General features: G+C 40.6%; 1 protein-coding gene across 3 annotated transcripts in view; it reads left to right on the top strand.

Moving 5' to 3' along the window:
- Positions 1-19059, top strand: part of Grik1 (glutamate ionotropic receptor kainate type subunit 1) — a 411505-nt gene that overhangs the window by 253239 nt on the left and 139207 nt on the right. For all 3 annotated transcript variants that reach the window (XM_085832163.1, XM_085832162.1, XM_085832164.1), the window contains exons 2-3: positions 305-472; positions 4744-5001. In XM_085832163.1, the coding sequence (XP_085688289.1) occupies positions 305-472; positions 4744-5001 (426 nt within the window). The remainder of the gene's footprint in view (positions 1-304; positions 473-4743; positions 5002-19059) is intronic.

Genomic DNA, 19059 nt, shown 5'->3' with positions numbered 1-19059 from the left:
GAGAAAAATGTTTTCTACTGCATTATCAGCTATGCCTCTGTGGTATGCAATATTTGGAATCTATTTATACCATCTAAGAGGCATTATGCATTCAGTATGGGATCTAAAACATCATGCATACATATGCAGAAAGAACTATGTATTTGCATGCACCACATCTTCATTCAGCCTGGCTTCTGTATCTACCTTGGTCATGCCGGTATTTATGGTTTGGGTATTTTTGTTTGCAGTTTACAGTCTTCTTTTAAAACAGTGCCATGGCATTCTGTCTAACATTTCTCATGCATCTCTTTTACTTCTGCAGGAGGGATTTTTGAAACTGTGGAAAATGAACCTGTTAATGTTGAAGAATTAGCTTTCAAGTTTGCAGTCACCAGTATTAACCGAAACCGAACCTTGATGCCCAATACCACATTAACCTATGACATCCAGAGAATTAATCTTTTTGATAGTTTTGAAGCCTCCCGAAGAGGTAACTGTTTTCCTACCTTTACCAAGCTTCTTTGGGTGATAAGTCTGCTGCATGGGTCACCTTTTCTCTTTCTCACCCTTTTTCAAAGTGGGTATCTTAGTGCAAATGGGTGGTAGGAATTCCTGGTCCCCAACATCACTGATCAATGCAATCTGAACTCATCTGATGGACACTGCCTAACCATGTTTTCTGGGACTTTCTGCTTAGCTTACCCTTCAGTGCCCTCTATTCTATGATTAACTGGTTCAGCTGTGAATAGAAAATGTCAGTTTTGATCTGTTTTTCCTTCCTGAAGCTGAGATACCACCAAGAAATTGTACAGTGTAGTCAAATAAAATGTTTTGGAAGGTCACATCCACCAAGCATGGGAAAGTAACCAGGATATATATAAGTCCAACCCAGGATCACAAAAGGCTTCAACAAACTGTTGGGCTTATCTAAAATCTACCCATTTTCTTGTTGCTGCTGTTTTTGCACTTTTCTGCAAAAATCATAAAATTATGAAGATCAAATCTGTGAGAACAAATCGCAATTTGATTTTCTTTCTTCTCCTGAACAGAAGACAAGTACTCAAAGAGGAATCTAGTTTATATGTAGTCTGCAGGCTTTATCATGTGGAGTGGTTCTTATGGAAGGGCAGCGATGCTTTAGCTATCCCCTCGGGAACCTCTGGAACAGTTTTCTAATGATTCCATGTACCTGAAGCATGGCTTCTAACAGAGGGATTGCATACACACATCGTAAAGATTTTGCGAAAGCCAAGGCTGCTGCTCATCTTGTATTTGTCAAGAATTATTTTCCAAGCTGGGCAGTGGTGGCGCACACCTTTAATCCTGGCACTTGGGAAGCAGAGGCAGGTGGATTTCTGAGTTTCGAGGCCAGCCTGGTCTACAGAGTAAGTTGCAGGACTACACAGAGGAACCCTGTCTCGAAAAACCAAAAAATAAATAAATAAATAAATAAAATAAACAAAACAAACAAAAAAGAATTCTTTTCCTTCCAGAATACCCTTTGCCTTTGCAAAACACAAAAATCATACATGACCAACTCCATGTTTCTGGTGATTTCCAAGTACCTTCATGGTAAAGGTTAACAGAGATGATCTAGTTAGATCAAAGAAGATATGTTTGCCTGATACACTTGCCTGCAGGCATTAAAGTGTTATTTATATACAAAATTAAAAAAAAATTCCTTTATCAAGTAAAGATTAATATAATAATAATGCTTCCACATATAATCTTAGTGTAATAACCCCGTTTTTCATAAGATAGAAGAAGGTTGGACATGATGGTATATGCCTAAATTCCCAGCACTAAAGAGATGGAGATGAATGTGAAGCCAGCCTGCGCCACATAGCATGGATCCAAAAAAAAATGGAGTTAGAGATTTCTTATAGGTCAGAGTTGCCTATGAACACATAATAAAAAATAGTTTTATTTGCCTAACATCTTAAAGATTATTAGGCTTCATTATATATGTACTGCCTTAATTAGATCTGTGTCACTCTCTCTCTCTGGCTCTATCTCTCTCTTATACTGTTGAATAATAACATAGAAAGCTAAGTCAATGACATTTAACAGGGATATATTTGAACCGACACCCCTCCACACACACATAATGAAGGCTTTCGTGTGGTCTGAAGACCCAACTATACTTGTAAATTAAACACTCCAACAAACAGAATGCTAAAGGATTGATTTTCTGTCAAGAAATGTTAGCATCCTAGAGTCATGACACATTAAGAGGAATCTCAATTCTCTCATGTGAGATAAGCCAACAATTTGTATCCTTTTGTGCTCACATTTCACTGGCTAATGAACACACATGCAGAAGTAAGCTTGGGAGGACACTGACAACTCACACCTTCAGCATATTGCAGAAAGCTCTGCATCTCTATAGCTTAGTGCAGACAATCAGCACCAAGTGACAGAGGGTAAGAAGTCATCCTTCAAAATAACTGTCAACATCAGCTGCCCCTTAGATGGCCACAACATGGCTATTTAAATTCTACTCTTCCAAGAAATTTACAGAAACATATGGTGTTCCTTTTTTATATAAAATGGCATAATTATAAAATCCCTAACATAAATTCATTTATATAAACCTATTTATTTAATTTAGGTATTCAATTATTACCACTGACCAACCCTCAATTTCATTTCTAATAATTACAATTTAAATTTGAAGTATGCACATAAACCTACATTTAACACCTACTTGCATATGATTAATAGATAATGTTCTTCATGGAAGTAGAGTATAGACTACTCTTTCTGGGTGGGAATTTGGCTAATATGTATCAAATAATTTTAAAATATCAAGACATTTTTTGGTAGTAGATGGTGAACTCTAGCACCTAGAAACTACATCAAAGCATGTTAAATCTTTTTTTTTTTTTTTTTTTTTTTTTGGTTTTTCAAGACAGGGTTTCTCTGTGTAGCCCTGGCTGTCCTGGAACTCACTTTGTAGACCAGGCTGGCCTCAAACTCAGAAATCTGCCTGCATCTGCCTCCCAAGTGCTGGGATTAAAGGTGTGAGCCACCACGCCCAGAAAAGCATGTTAAATCTTATCGAATACTTTTTCTTTTTCTTTTTCTTTCTTTTTTTTTCTTCCATTGAGAAGATCATATGATTCTTGTATTTTTTTTGTCCATGTATTTGGTCTATTACATTTATATCTTATATATGTTAAAAAAATAAAATAAAATCAGTGAGGAAACAACAACAACAACAACAAAAAGACAGAGAAGGTTGGGCAATGGAGGTGCACGCCTCTCATCCCAGCCCTTGGGAGGCAGAGGCAGGCGAATTTCTGAGTTCAGGCCAGCCTGGTCTACAGAGTGAGTTCCAGAACATCCAGGGCTACACAGAGAAACCCTGACTTGAAAAACAAAACAAAACAAAACAAAACAAAACAAAAAACAAAAACGAAACAGAGAAAAATACCAATATTGAAAAATGACTTATCATGGTCAAAAATTAAGAGGAGCTTCAACACTTAAATGTATGAGTGGATTAGATAAATGACAGCGTCTCTTCCCAGTGATCTCTTTTCCCAACAGTGGAAATATGCTCTTAAGGTTGCAACACCCAAGGGAGAAAGTTGTATTCTTCATTCAATAAAGGCACCAATGTCTCACACTACGCTGAAATAGCAATCCTAGTTTTCTGCAATATCAGTAAGCATTGATCCAAGTTAGTGGGATGATGACAGTCTATGGCCTTCCCTACATTGTAAATATTCTAATACTAATAATATTAATATTAATACTAATTTCTCATAATGGATACTTCGGTTCTTATAACAACAAAAATATTAGGAATAAGATCTTAAATGTCCAATTTAATTATGATTGACTGATAATAGAAGGAGAAGGAGGCCTGACCTTGACTTAGAGTCCTCAAGATCTGGTTCAACTCTGTCACTTTCCCATGGCCGTGACTAGGTCCATTGTGTAAGAAATGAGTGGGGTAGACCAAGTGCCTTCTAAAGATCCCTTTAGGTCATGCCACTCCATTGTAACTAATTAGGTATCCTTCCTGCTTAGATGCATTCTACAAATATTTCAATAATCTGGAAGCCTTATCTGAGTAACTCATTTCTATTTGCAGGGAGTTGGTCTTATGATTTATTGCTGATCGCATGTACATTCACACTTATCAGTATTTTACAAGAAAAGATAGCAAAAATAGCAATTTGGGGTGGGAATTATAGGGGGTTCTTTAATAGTTAAGTAGAAAAATTATGTAAGAAAAACAAGTGCAGAAACCCCTATCTGAACTTCAGAAAGATGTCAGAGTTGACACATTTTATAGTCACCCACAAGGTCTTCTGCACTTTCTGTCTACACTAATCTTTCCATTGTCATCCTACCATATGTCAGAACTTAATTCATAGGACATTCATTTGACAAATGGTTTGCTAGTTAGCTCAGAGAGTGCTCATGGGATCAAGTCAAGGATTTAGCCTTCATCTGGATGAAGGTAATGAACTGAGACGAGTAACTCGTTTTTATTTGCAGGGAGTTGGCTTTATGATTTATTGCTGATCGCATGTACATTTATACTGATCAGTATTTTACTATGAAAAATTATTAAAAGCTGGAAAGAAATGATAGCAACAAACAGATGGGAACTATGGAGGGTTCTCTGACAATTAAGTAGAGAAACCATATAAGGAAAACGCAAATTCATAGAACTCTCTCTCATTCTCACCCTTTCCCTGCTTTCCCTCCCTCATAATCCCTTCCCTTGTCTTTGGATATTACCAGCATGCGACCAACTGGCTCTTGGGGTGGCCGCCCTCTTCGGTCCTTCCCACAGCTCCTCCGTCAGTGCTGTACAGTCTATTTGCAATGCTCTGGAAGTCCCACACATTCAGACTCGCTGGAAACACCCTTCTGTGGACAACAGAGACTTATTTTACATCAACCTCTACCCAGATTATGCAGCTATCAGCAGGGCAGTCCTGGATCTGGTCCTCTATTACAACTGGAAAACAGTGACGGTGGTGTACGAAGACAGCACAGGTATGGGACTCTCTTTCTCTGTGTCTCTCTCTCTGTCTCTGTCTCTATCTCTCTCTCTCCCTGTCTTCCCTCCCTTCCTCTCCCCCCCTCCTCCTCTCTCTCTTTTCCTGAGTCAGAGTGTCATGTTTTGAATATGCTTGGCCCAGGGAGTGGCACTATTTAGAGGTGTGACCTTGCTGGAATAGGAATGTCACTGTGAGTGTGGACTTTAAGACCCTCATCCTAGCTGCCTGGAAGTGAGTCTTCCACTAACAGCCTTCAGATGAAGATGTAGACATCTCAGCTCTTCCTGCACCATGCCTACCTGGATGCTGCCATGCTCCGATCTTGAAAAAAAATGGACTGCACCTCTGAACCTGTAAGCCAGCTCCAATTAAATACTGTCCTTATAAGAGTTACCTTGGGCATGGTGTCTGTTCACAGTAGCAAAACTCGAAGACACAGGGTCTCTCTGAATCTAGAGAGACTAAACCAGTAATCTAGACTAAGATGGTAAGCACCAGAGACCCTCTTGTTTCCATTCCTGTACCTCAAGCTGAGATTGCAAATGTACACTACAGTGCCCCCCCTTTTTTAAGTTGGGTACTGGAAATCCAAACAAATTTCTCCATTTGCCAACCAAAGTATCTTCCAAGCCCTATCTTACCTTTGTTTAACTAGAACCAGTGAATCTCCCTTCATCTACATATTAAAGTTTCTCTACTGCCCATATACTGCTCATATGAGCTACCATTCCTTAAGAAGTCGAAAGTTTTTTTCTATGTACTCTATTTTAGAGTCTGGCCCCTCCTTGTGCTGAGTGTGTTACGCATCAACAAACACAGTTGTGTCTTTCTGCCATGTCAGAATTTATTGAGTAACAATAAATTCACAAGGTGCAGGCAGCATTCTCATTAGCAGCAATTTTCCAGAGAATCTCCTTTTTGATATTTATGGCTGGGGCTTTCCTTGATATTTAAGGGGTTTTGTTGTTGTTTATTCCAATCTTGATTAGTAATGTTAATTCTCAATTATGAATTGTACATCACACAGTCAATCAGTCTCCATTTGAATATATGTAATTTATAACGTGCCTGTACAGGCTTAGAAAGGCAAGGAATGTCAAAGAGGGCAGAGAAGTCAAAGTAGAGAACCTGGTAGGAAGTTTCTAGGGAAGGTCTCTCAGGGCAAAGCAGACTGAAGCAAGCCACAATGAAAAGCAAAACATAACATGCTTCTGCAGTACCTAGCAACTCAGGGGGGCGGGGCACAGGTTGATCTCCACACTCAGAGGTAAAGTCATTCATTGTCCATGACCACATTCAGATGTTGCCTTTCTCAACTCCCCTCGGAGCACCAAGGGAAGAGAAGGGGTTTGGAAATTGAAGCACTACACATTCCCTATCAGTGATGTGTTTGCATGTCTACAACATGAGGCATCCCTAAGATCTGAACTTCTAGCTCTGCTTAGAATCTGTTCCCTGTTATAGACCAGGTACATAGAAAAAAAGAGTTCAATAATTTCATGCACAAAGACTAATACTATTGACCATCTGACCTTTTCCTAAGAATTTAGAATAGCTCCTTTCTTCTTCTGCCTGGTTCATAATAAGACTAATGAAATTGGCAGTGAGAATTAGCAAAAGAAGGCCTTTCCAAGCATTTTGGCACTTTTTCGTTTTTCACTGCCTTTTCCAGCAAGCATTAGCTCACGCTGTTCCCTAGCAAATGAGTTCCATGCACCCTCTGTTCAGCATTAAACTCTGGCTCCATTTGTACTGTCAGCTAAAGGTGACTACTATGATCAGAAGTACCCCCTTTATGCATTTTTCTATGCCTCTTCTCATTTTAGAAACAAGTGAAAGCCCTAGGTGATTAGACATATAACTCATAAATACGATACACTAAGCAGTTCCTACTAAGAAGGGTATGCCACCAGCGGCTGTGATTTTAGCTTCACCTGCTTGATATACAGTGTGATGTCATGTTACAAAATACACTCCACAGAGTATATTTAAAGAGCCTTCAGGTAAAACATTACAGTGAGACCCAAGTGCAGTTAGATTGTTCCACGTTGCTGTGTTTGGTAACGAGTTTTGCAAGCTAATAGAATCAAACTAGCTCTCCCTTTAGAGAACTCGCCTTGGTATAAGCATTCAAGCTTTCTACATCTCCAGCAAAGCAATATCGTCTAACAGGAAAATAAATTATAGATATACCTGTACTTAACAAGTTCAAACAATGATGTGGGCATTATAGATTTTAAGGTATATGCAGACAAAATTTAATTATACAAAAATTGATGTCCTAACTACCTTTAAACAGCTGGGAATTCATTGAGAGTAGCATCCCCCTTTGCGCAGCAAAAACATCAGCACATCATTTTTTTGTCAGTGTTGACCATAAACCAGAATGACCTTTTATCCTTGGTAGGCTCATCTAAGCTCAGATGCTCAATAAATACTTGTTGAAATGAATATCCCAAATGACTCTGTATGTTACCCATTAAGTTAGAGATGATTCATGTTAAAATGATTTTGCCTGCAACATTAAAAATGTAAATGAATAATCAATTGAACCATTAAATTGGAACCAACAGGGTAAGCAGATCAACTGAGATCGATAAAAGCAGACATCCGGTGACTCGGAGTGGGTTTGATACTACCTGACTCAGGCTTCTCCAGTGTAGTAATTATCAAGCCATAAAAAGGAGAAAACAGCAAACCTGAAGGGAAAGAGAGGACTTAGGTGTGCTCAGCACCTACTTCCACAACAGAATTAAGTACCCATTAAAGAACACTTTAGTGGGATTTGTTTAGTAGGAGTTTGTTAAATAGCCTGAAGCCAGCACAGATGTCGTGGGACAAAATGCCCCATTACTCCCATTGAAGTCAATGGGAGCAGCATGCAAGTCTCTAAGGACAAAATTCAATGGACTCAATGCTTGCAAGCAGAGGTCCCCTACAAGTTAAAGTGTAGAAAGGCTCTAGAGCGCCTGTAGAAAGAGCGAAGTTTTGGCGTGCTCTGTCTCTTCCCTTCCTTGTCCCCGGGTGCTCACATCACTCTCTTATCTCCCAGTCTCACACGCTGTGGTGATTTGAGACAACCTGAGAACTTGCTGTTCACAGGACCTCTCTCTGGTTCATTAGACCCCTGTGGAAGACTGGCTTCTTTCCCGTAACACACAGCAGAAAGCCGGGAAGAGGAATACCAAATGCAGCATGGAGTCTATTCAGCCCTTTCTGCTTTCTCAAGACCAAGTTCAGCCAAATGTAGCCCCTGCCACTTACGCCAGCAAACTCTTTACATAAACAGCAAAACGCACAGCACCGTATCGCGGTCATATGTTCTTGGACACAACTACTTTGCTAAGTGTTCATGTATAATATGTAGATGAGTGGACACGGTATATGACAATAAAATCTTATTTATAAAGGCATATATGCTTGGCTAGACTGGATCCTGGGCCTCTACCCTGATATCAAATATAAAGATGCACAAGAAAGGAGGAGGAGAAAGGAAGGAAGGGGAAAGAAATGGGAGGGAGGACAAAACACGTGTAAAGGCTGAGGCTTAGCCACGCCTATGAAGCTGGCGAGCTCCTCTTTCACAGTTACCTGTTTGTCAAATCCATCTCCATCAGTCTTCCCCTCATTCTCGGTGCATTTTCCCAGGGCACCATCTTAGTTTGCTTGACAAATTTTCTTCAGTGTAGGAAAAAAGTGGCTAGCGCCTTTCCTTATCATCACAAAAGTCACAACTAACAACCATTACATATAAACACAATTATAACAGAAAGGAATAATGGATTTACTTAACCATCTTTTCACATAAGGTCTTGATCCTTTAGAAGACATGTTAAAAGGTTCGGGGAACCCTAAGCTTCATTTTATGTATGCATACACAAATGAATGCATGCATGTATGTATCTATGTACACATGCATGCATGTATATATGTATATGAGAAGGTATGTGTGTTACAGGGGTTCTGCACTTAGCAGACAACTCTTCTACCACTAAGCTATTGTTCCCATCCTTAAAGCTCTGTCTATTTTTATACTTAATTTGAATGAAGGATGGACACCTGTGTAGAAATGTGAAAGGCCAAAATGGAGATTTGATATTGATAGGAATCAGAAGAGCCAACTACAAGACCAATTTTCTGAAGTGAATAAACTGTGTCAGAAATAATCATGCTTGCATTTTTATAATAATCAAAGAAGGTACATCAATTATGCTGACTTTAGTACACTGAACACTACTAATTTTACTTGGTAGTGGCCATTGGCAATCACAGGGACTTTTGGTGCAATTCCCATCACTAATATTAGCTTTTAGATCATATTTCCCTTTACATAAATACTACAGAATGTCACTAGGAGGGTTCAAAGGCTGCAGGGTTTGAAGGGGACTTGCTGAAGGCATAGGCACAGTGCTGATAGAGATGCCAAGAAGACCATTACTGGGATTAGATATTACAGAACTAAGCCACACAGCTTTAAACATGCACAGAGATGTTCTTAAAGCCAGGGCTGGGTCCAGGTAAATGAATACTTCAGGGAGCTGTGTCAAGCAAAGCCTTGTCACAAACTGAAGCCCTAGGCAGAGAATTGGGGGTTCATTACTTGTTGATAATGTTGCATATGCATCATATGGTCTTTTGAGAGGGTGGTGGGTGTCAATGGACTAAAGGATTAAATGACTCTTCTTTTATATGAGTTGAATTGCCTCTACATTCTACTGGTTGGTAAGTGTGCTAAGGGCTCAGTCCTAACCATTTTTATAGAAGAATTTAAAACACTAATGCATCCATGTGTTCCTGACTTAATATTAAATTGATAAAGTCATAAATGGTGATGTTGCCTGTGCAAAAACACCTTAACAACATTCTGTCTCCCGGCTCATTCTGGATTGTTGGTAGTTTATTCATACAAGCAAGGTACAGTGGTGCTCCATGCCAACATTATACTCAGTATGGTTGCAAACTGCTGTTTTATAATAATGGAATCACTCAGAGCATAGCACAGACTGAAAAATTACTATTTTGTTTGACATGGAGTAACCTAAATCAGGACACAGTGTTGTGTTCCTTTTTCGTGGCATAGGTGGGAGAACTTTCTGGACTGACTCTTCAAGGGACAAAGGAAAGAATGAGTGTCTCGGGTTGCCATTGTGAAGAATCTCACCATCAAATCTCACAGTATGGGAGAGGGAGTGAGAGAAAGAGAGAGAGAGAGAGAGTTGGAGGACAAGGTGGTGGTAGAAATGTAGAAAATCCTTGTTCCTGAAACCTTCCAACCTCTTCTCTTCCCATTCAAGGAACTTAGGGCTAAAAGGTGTTACATTTTGTGATGTCATGGGTCTAAGCCCCAACACTGTTACTGGGCACTCATAACTAAAACTGTTGCTGCTTCCTTTAAACCAATGACATTCTAAGAATGACTTTTTTTTTTTTTACAAGGAAACATGAAGTTGGAGGCCAGAGAGGGTGGGATTTCAGTGTTCCATTACACTTGGTTAGGCAAACACCTACAGCTCCAAGCAAGCAAGTGCTAATCCACATTTCAATGAGGAAACCACACTCATGCCTAGGCTTCCATTTGTGACTAACTCAAGACAACCATGTTAGAGTTTGACCCTAACCGTCCCTGTCAATTCTATTTAAACTTCCTCATATCCAGACAGATATGGCAATGTTCAGGAGATAATGGGGACAGCGAGCAAGGCAACAGAGCATGCATAGTCCATGATATGCTTCCTCTCACTGTGCTCTAACTGGCTCCCTTTCCCAACTACAAGTTCTTTGGTTTTGTCATAAAAAGGCAATTGCTTTCGTTGGGTAATGTCTAAAATGAAGACAAGTATGAAAATATAAATAAATGTCTCTACCTCCCTCTCCTTCTCTCTCTCCATCGGTCTCTCTGTCTTTCTTTCTCTCTGTTTCTTTCTCTGTCTTTCTGTTTCTTTGTCTCTCTGTTTCTGTCTCTCTCTCTTTCTCTCTGTTTCTCTGTCTCTGTCTGTCTCTCTCTCTAACACACACACACACACACACACACACACATGCATACACAATGTAGGTAGGGAGACAGAATGATAGAAGAGTGTCTTTTCAATGATGGACACCCTTGTTATAAGCACTTACTAATAGCAAAAATATTCCAAAGCTCAAGTAAAAATATCTCTGACCTTTTGAGTTCTCTAGCCTGTTTATCTAAACAAAACACAAAAGTAAATATTTCATATATAAATAGTAGCAAATGTTATGAAAAAAGCAAAATCAGCTAATGATGTTAGAGGGACTGGACAGGGAGGAGATTTGAAAATTTATATAAGGATATCTGGGTAGTACTTAATACTAAATATTTAAGTAAAACTTCAAAAGAAGGAAAATGACCAAGCAATGGAGATAGATACCTAGATAGAAAATTCTACCAGGAACAGCTGGTGAGAAGACCTTGAGGTAAAATAACCCTCCAATGGCATCTCAAGAATTAACGCATCATTAAAATTTCCCCAAACACAGGAGCTAGGGAGATACTTAAGTGGAGAAAAATGTTGTGCAGGGCTGAGGACCTCAGGCCCAAGCACCCATAAGAATCCAAGCATGATACCTTGGTGCTTCAAACCACAGCACAACGTGGAGGGAGTAGAAACAGGAGCCTAGCTTGGTGTTCTGGTCACCAGTCTCACTGTAGCTTCAGTTAGAGATGCATCTCAAGAGAGTAAGGTGGCAAGTGATAAAGGACGACACCTGACATCTTCCTTCATGCATCCTGTGTGTACATGGGTCCATGCACCAGCACACACACATGCATATATTAAGCAGATACAACACACACACACACACAATCTACCTATACACAGATAAGATTTTTAAAAAGTCTTTCATATCCTAAAGAATTTTAATATATGAGTAAGGGATTTTAGATCATTATTTTAGACTTCATTAAGCACAGGATTTAGTCCCTACCCCAAACATATGCAGCAACAGTAGAGGGGACCTTTCATTTATGCTCTCTCTAGTCTCTGGCTTACCTTGTGCTTAGATCTTCTTTCTACTGCTCAGTTGTCCTGGCCATTGTTCTTGTGTGGTCAATAAATAAGAATGTTCAAGTGCAGGGTATGTGAGTGAAGTTTAAGTGTCGGAATGTTTCAACTGCAAAAGACAAAAGGAGGAGACTTTGGGGGAAGGGGACCACCATTGGGATCTACATTTCTGCAGAGCAGGGCCATGCAATGAAGCTTGGCTAAACCCTTATGAAGAATCAAGGGGAGCAGCTCTGGTTTCTGGGTTTCTGACCAGCCAATAGGACTCTTGGAAGAGTATCTCTTACTGTTTTAAAACCTTCGCTCTTGGCCACAGACAGTAGGGTTCTTGTCTTAGAAGGGCCTCACCATAGACTCCTCACTGCCCTCTATAAGACAAGATTTAGTTTCCAGTGGTAAGTAGACTACTTCCTGCAGGACTCAAAATCATACTGCACCGTACCCTCTTGATTCCATCTGATGAGAACATTTTTTTATATTTAATTATGCTGTTCCATTCTGTCTGGATATACACTGAGTATTTACTGTGTTTTGTAGATTGTCCCAGGCTCTTGTCATTCACCCGTGAACCAAAATAAAAGAGAAAACACTGACTTCGCTCGTTTATTTTCTATGGTAACCTAAAGAACAGTCTATTCGTTCACCCTCAACAAAGTGGTATGGTTTTTTGTTTCAAACATGATAAATTATGTGGAAGAGACAAAGAGCAGCAGAGTAGGGAAGCTGGAGTGCAAGTTCCAGTGTTTGGAACCATGTCACACCACCTTACAATAGTGACCTTTGAGCAAAATGTTGAGACTGGTGAGGAGGTGAGTTATATAGTACCAGAGGGCTCCAGCTAAGCTAGCTGCTAGTGTTGGAGAAAGCATGTCTTATACATTATAGAGCTCGGGAAGAAGTAAATGTAATTGGAACTGAGTTAGAGAAGATTGGTGGTAGACGAGGCCAGGAGAGAGGAACTGATGAAGCCCATGCTGGGGTACTAGAGACCCCTGGGAGAATTAGTGCTCTGTGTGAAATGGAAAGTCATTGGAGAAGGTATGGAAGAGGATCAAATCAACAATATATTAATGGAGGTTGTTGTATTGATAAAGCACTCTATGTAGGTGACAGTGGTCATGACAGAAATCAAGCCAGGAATTGGAGGTGCTAGCATTGGGGTAAGAGCGCCAAGCACTGGGAGCAGGTCAGAGGCTGAACAGGCCTAACACTCTGAATGTCTGAGTGTGGTTCCCATTTGCATATCTCTCCTGTACGCCACTTCTCTTGCTCCCATTTACACTGTAGTGTGGGGTGTGTTTGAATGATGGATCAAAGAGTGAGAAGTCTTTGAGAAAGCTGTGTAAGCAGCATCCATCATGGGTAACCCCAACTTGTCATTCCCCCCTGCTTTGACAGCTTTTTAAAGCTGTCTTGTGTGCGCATCAGTATTTTCGTGCCAGCATGACACTGACTTTGAAGTATAAAACTCTGAGAATCTCGGGTTGCAGACGTTTGCCTCAATGGACTAACGCGACAGGAATGGAGTGAACTCCCATACTCTCCTAAAGTAACAAAGTTTGGCTGGCATTTCAGTCGAGTCATATGTCAAGGAAAACATACTGCATTCCTTTGACATGAGACAAATGCCATATGGTAAGCTTATTTTTAAATTTTTAAGGCATGAAATCTATGATCTGTCTTAGGAACTATTAATGCTACCATAAAGTCAAGGCAAGCTATGACTTCTCATACCTGTGAGTTTGAAAAAAAATTCTAGAATGATAATAATATCTTGAGGTAGTGGAGGTCAGGAGATGGGGTGGGGAGTAAAAGTTAGTCTCTTCAGCTTTGACAGGAACCAAAGGACAGAGTTGCCACCATCTGAGCTGTAAAGGGTTGAGTGCTGCTAACCTGTAGGAAGACAAATAGATAATGTCCTACTTTCCTGTCTGATGCTGTGGCTAAATTTCCTGAAGGAAACTTAGTGAAGGAAAAGGGAAAAAATTTGTTTAGCTTACAGTTCCAGATTACAGTCCATAACAATTCATAGGGGGCCAAGGCAGGAAGTCAGAGAGAGAGAGAGGGACAGAGAGAGACAGAGACAGAGACAGAGACAGAGAGACAGAGACACAGAGACAGAGAGAGACAGAGACAGAAAGAGAAAGACAGAGAGACACAGAGAGAGAGACACACACAGACACAGAGACACAGAGACACAGAGAGAGATGAATGAATGTAAGTTGTCTGCATCCTTCACTCATGCAATTCAGGACCCAGCCCATGGATTGACATTTCCATACTTGGGCTGGGTCTTCCCATCCCCACTAATCATCAAGACAATCCCCCAAAGACATGCCATGGGTCATCCTCTTCTACATGATTCCTCAATTGAGATTCTCTTTTCAGGTGGCTTTAGGTTGTGGCATGTCAACATTAGAAACTAAGCATCACAGATATCAAGTCCTTGGGCATGGATGTGCTAAATCTGAATTTTAGACCCATGGAGACAGCAAGTGGAGTTGTGACTAGGAGGGTCTGGATTTAAGGAAAGCAGCCTGGACTTTGTATGCCAATGTGAATACAAAGCACTGAGTCCTTAAGGCAGTAAGTCACTGACAGTCAACCCAGCGCTGGACTCATGGCACAGGGCTCCTGACAGGTCTTTTGTTGCTGTTTATTCCTTGGTTTGTGAGGTTATGGTTTCAGTATCTTCTGTATCCATCACATCCACATGAGATGCCCAGCAGCCTGCCATCGTCACTGGTAATCTTATCACACACGGTCTTAACGTTTTCTGGCAAGAGTATGTTAAATCACTCTGGCAGTTCGAATGAGACTGTACCCCATAGACCCATCTTCTTGAATGCTTAGTCCTCAGTGGATGAAGTGTTGGGAAATATTAGGATGTTGGGCTTTGTTAGAGTAGGTGGATTCCTGTTGGAAGAGGAGTGTCACTGTGAGTGGGATTTGAAACTTCAAAATCCCATGCCTGATCCCCCCCAGAGTCTCTCACTCTCTCTTTCCTTCCTTCCTTCCTTCCTTCCTTCCTTCCTTCCTTCCTTCCTTCCTTCCTTCCTCCCTCCCTCCCTCCCTCCCTCCCTCCCCCCCCCCCCCCCTCTCTCTCTCTCTCTCTCTCTCTCTCTCTCTCTCTCTCTCTCTCTCTCTCTCTCCTACCTCCAGATCAGGATATAGCTGTCCGCTACTTTTCTAGCCCCATGTTTGCCAGCATGATGATAATAAATAGTAGATGGACTCTCTCAAACTGTAAGAAACTCCCAATTAAATGCTTTCTTTTATAAGAGTTGTTTTGCCTTTACTGCAACAGAACAATGAACAACCCTATAGTATACAAAGTAACAGGTTTTGTCATGTCATTCCCATACAGGCTTTCTGTTTGTTGACCACCCTCCCCTGAATCCCAGCTTCATGGTCCTCTGTCTCCTTATGCCTTTCAGTCCCAGTCTTTCCCTTTCATGTCAAATGCAAATCTTCATATTTTAATATATTTTATTTATGATCTGTCTGTGTCTTTCTGTATGTCTCTCTGCCTCTCTCTATGTCTCTATCTCTCTGTGTCTCTGTCTCTGTCTCTGTCTCTGTCTCTGTCTCTGTCTCTCTCTCTCTCTCTGTGTGTGTGTGTGTGTGTGTGTGTGTGTGTGTGTGTGTGTGTGTGTGTGTGTGTGTGCTTGCATATAGGTCAGTGGTTCTAGGGATTGGGAATTGGGTGTTTGGGCTTGCAAAGCCAGCCTTGTTTTACCTGCTGAGCCATTTCACCTAACCTCATGACACATATATTCTATTGCCTTCCCCACTGTCCTTGAAAGCCTCCTCTCTGCTTCTAACAGGTTTCTTTCTAGTTTACAGAGCATTGCTTACACTCACTCCCACATGACTATACCCATATAAAGATCTGAAGTTGGATTTGCATATGAGACATAGTGCACTGCACTGGTGTTTCTAGGTCTGGGTTAATTCAGTTAATGTAATATTTCCAGTCCCTTTCTTCTTCCTGCAAACTTCATAGTTTCATTAATCTTTTTGCCTGAATCAAATTCCAGCATATACATATACATTCAACAAGGCTGAATTTGAAATGAGATTAATTTACAAAGAAAAGTCAGTGACTGAAAAGAATAAATCCTAAGAGAGCCTATGGAGAAATACAAGCACAAAAATAGCAACTAGACCCTTGAATGCCAACATGTCGTGTACCCTTGAAAATTGGAGCTAAACCATATAATATCCCAACCATCCTGTGAACAGGTGAAATATCTGCTCTTAGGACTGTATTCAAATGGTGACTTAAGTTTTTTAATATCCAGTAAATTCTTTTGCATTTCCACATAGAATATCAGCAGAAATGAAGGGGATTCTGTACAGTCAGCATCATGGAAAGAATAGTGGATCTTTCTTTTGCTGTGCATAACTTAGCCCATGGTGCTGTTAGAAAATCAATACTGATCAAATCACCCTTACTATATGCCTACCCATGGTTCCCACTGAAGTCACAGAGGGACAGAGGGTCCTCACTACCTGGACCTAACAAGGCAAACATGTACCCTTCTTGCGTTTTCTCATCCTTGACATAAAATGTTCATATATCCAATTCCAGCAACCTGTCCAGAACTCAGCAAATTTTTAGAATTCTGCTCAGGAAACCAGCTTTTAGGTTTTTACATGCAAGTGACGTTGCTTTCAGCTACCATACATAATATGCAGAATTCAGAACCAGCATATATTGCTGGACTTTACTGCAATATAATAAATCTGAAAGTCTTTGGGTTAAATTCCCTCATGAATTTCTTTGTGATCAAGAAACACACATTCTCTTTAGGGAATGCCTCAAACTTACTGTTGTTGTTGTTGTTGTTGTTGCTGTTGTTGTAATTTTGAAAAGCCATATTCTAAAGATTTGCACTAAGACACGCTGCACCTCCCAAGGTAGTTGGTGTCTCACATTTCCACTTCTTAGCTCCGACTTTTCCTTCCCTCTGGAAGATTCCCAATTTATACATACATGCCCTTAAGAAGCCTATTAGATGTGGGTATATTAATATATCCACACATTTGTGAAATGCCATTTTGCATGTTTCTAAGTGCAAATGAAGACAAAATTAACATTTAAAATGTATGATCTGATCTTTCGGGTCTCCGTGGTTTATTACACTCCTCTGCACATCGTCAAACCCAACTCGGACGGTTTAATGAACAGGGAATTGGATTAAGACTCAAGAAACTGGAGGTACTTTCCTTTTGAACTGAGACACATTAAATAGAATGAAAGCTACCCAGGAGTAGATTAGACTGAGTGAGAGAATCTCTCAAAGCGACAGGTTCCCTACGGCAGTGTGAGGGGACCCCTGCATCAAGCAGAGTAGGGCTTTGACCTTTAAAGTCCCTTCCAATTTCTGGCATCTGTGACATTCTCAGGGTTGATCTAGACAATTAACCTCCCTGTGCCTCACTTTCCTGTCTGTGAAATAGCTTCCACACCTGTACACTTCCAAAGCGGATCCTAGGCTTAGCAAGCTATTTACGAGGCACACAACCTACTGTAAAAGAGGGGCAGTGTAAACAGAATGGAAGGTCTGTGATTATTTCAGGACACAGAGCATCTTTACACATCACTGCAAATAGAAGGCGCTTCTTTCTCTTTTACCCATATGCTCTACCTCATGCCACAGCTCCTTTGATATTTGCGGATCAGCATTTTTCTGGGTCATACTTAAGCACACAGAGAAGGCAACCAATGTGTTTAGAACTGGCCATGTAGACTTTTTTTAATGTTGTTATCTGTATATGCAGCCTCGCTCACATTCATAGGAAACCAATTGGCTTTTCTCTAAAGCACTTTCACAGTTGTGGGTTTCTAATCGCATGCCTGAGGATGGAGACTGGAGGAGGCGCTGGTGGTATTACCTCATAGCCATGAGGTCTGTCTTGGAAGGTGAAGGAATATATCAAAGGGGGCACTATAAACTCTCCCACATTCTCATCCAGATGCAGCAGCCATTTCTAACTGACCAAACTCACTTTAGTCTCTCATTCTTTCAAAATAAATATAACTTCCAAGTGGGGGGCATGGTGGTACCCTCCGCTAAGCCTCACTTGAGAAGCTGAGACAGGAAGATCAGAAGCTCTGGGCCATCCTAGGCTATACAGCACACTACAATTTATCTCTCAGTTTCAATGTATAGAGATCAAAGCTCTGGGTTCAATCTCCAGCCTGATGAAAGAGTGTAAGATAAAACCTACTATCTCTATGGAAACACTGGAAAGGACCTTGTAGATATCCTGACTTTTTTTGCTCACTAGTACATTATTGTGCCTGCATTAGAAGCAGACTTTCTTCGTTATAGCCACACCACCATCCATCAGATGTGGGACACTTAGCCATGATACAATACTGTCAAGCAGACACATTCATGGATAACTCTCTTCCCCTAGTTGCCCCAGCAGCATTCATTGTATTTTGTTGTGACATCTCTTTAGTCCTGAGCCCTCCTTTCTCATCTGTGACATTGATGTTTATGGAGAGTGGAGATGAGATCAGAGTTTTATCTGCCACTCACTTGGATCTGCTTGGCCCACCCTGATCTATGCTTCCATCTAAAATGCTTCTGCCTCACCTGCTAGAAAAGTACCAGATTCCAGTAGAGCAGCCACCATCCACACAGTCTTGGCTGGGTTTGGTCACTTGATCAGAGCAGACATCCAAATGAGGAGGTCAGAAAGCTGGGAGGTGCTCTTAAATCAATTTCCTTTCCCTAAAGTCATTATTTGTTTAACAAATTTTTTGACTAGTCATTACAGTGAAATGTTAAATGATTGATGGATTGTTGCAAAATGCAAATATAAAGGAAAGCTTTCAGTAAATTTTCTCTCTTGTGACCAACTGAGATAAAGCCCTTTAGAGTTGCAAATTCTGCATCCTTTGCTTAGGAGGGCAGAAAGACTTGCTCTGGGAAGGCAGGTGCAAAGTCACTGCCCTTCTCACACCTGAGATCTGTAAACTTTTAAGTCTGCATATCCCTCCTTCCCCAAAAGGC

This window comes from Mus caroli, unplaced genomic scaffold (assembly GCF_978045245.1).
Source record: "Mus caroli unplaced genomic scaffold, Mus_caroli_1 scaffold_17, whole genome shotgun sequence".
Classification (NCBI taxonomy): Eukaryota; Metazoa; Chordata; class Mammalia; order Rodentia; family Muridae; genus Mus; species Mus caroli.
This window is presented reverse-complemented; position numbering and strand designations above follow the sequence as displayed.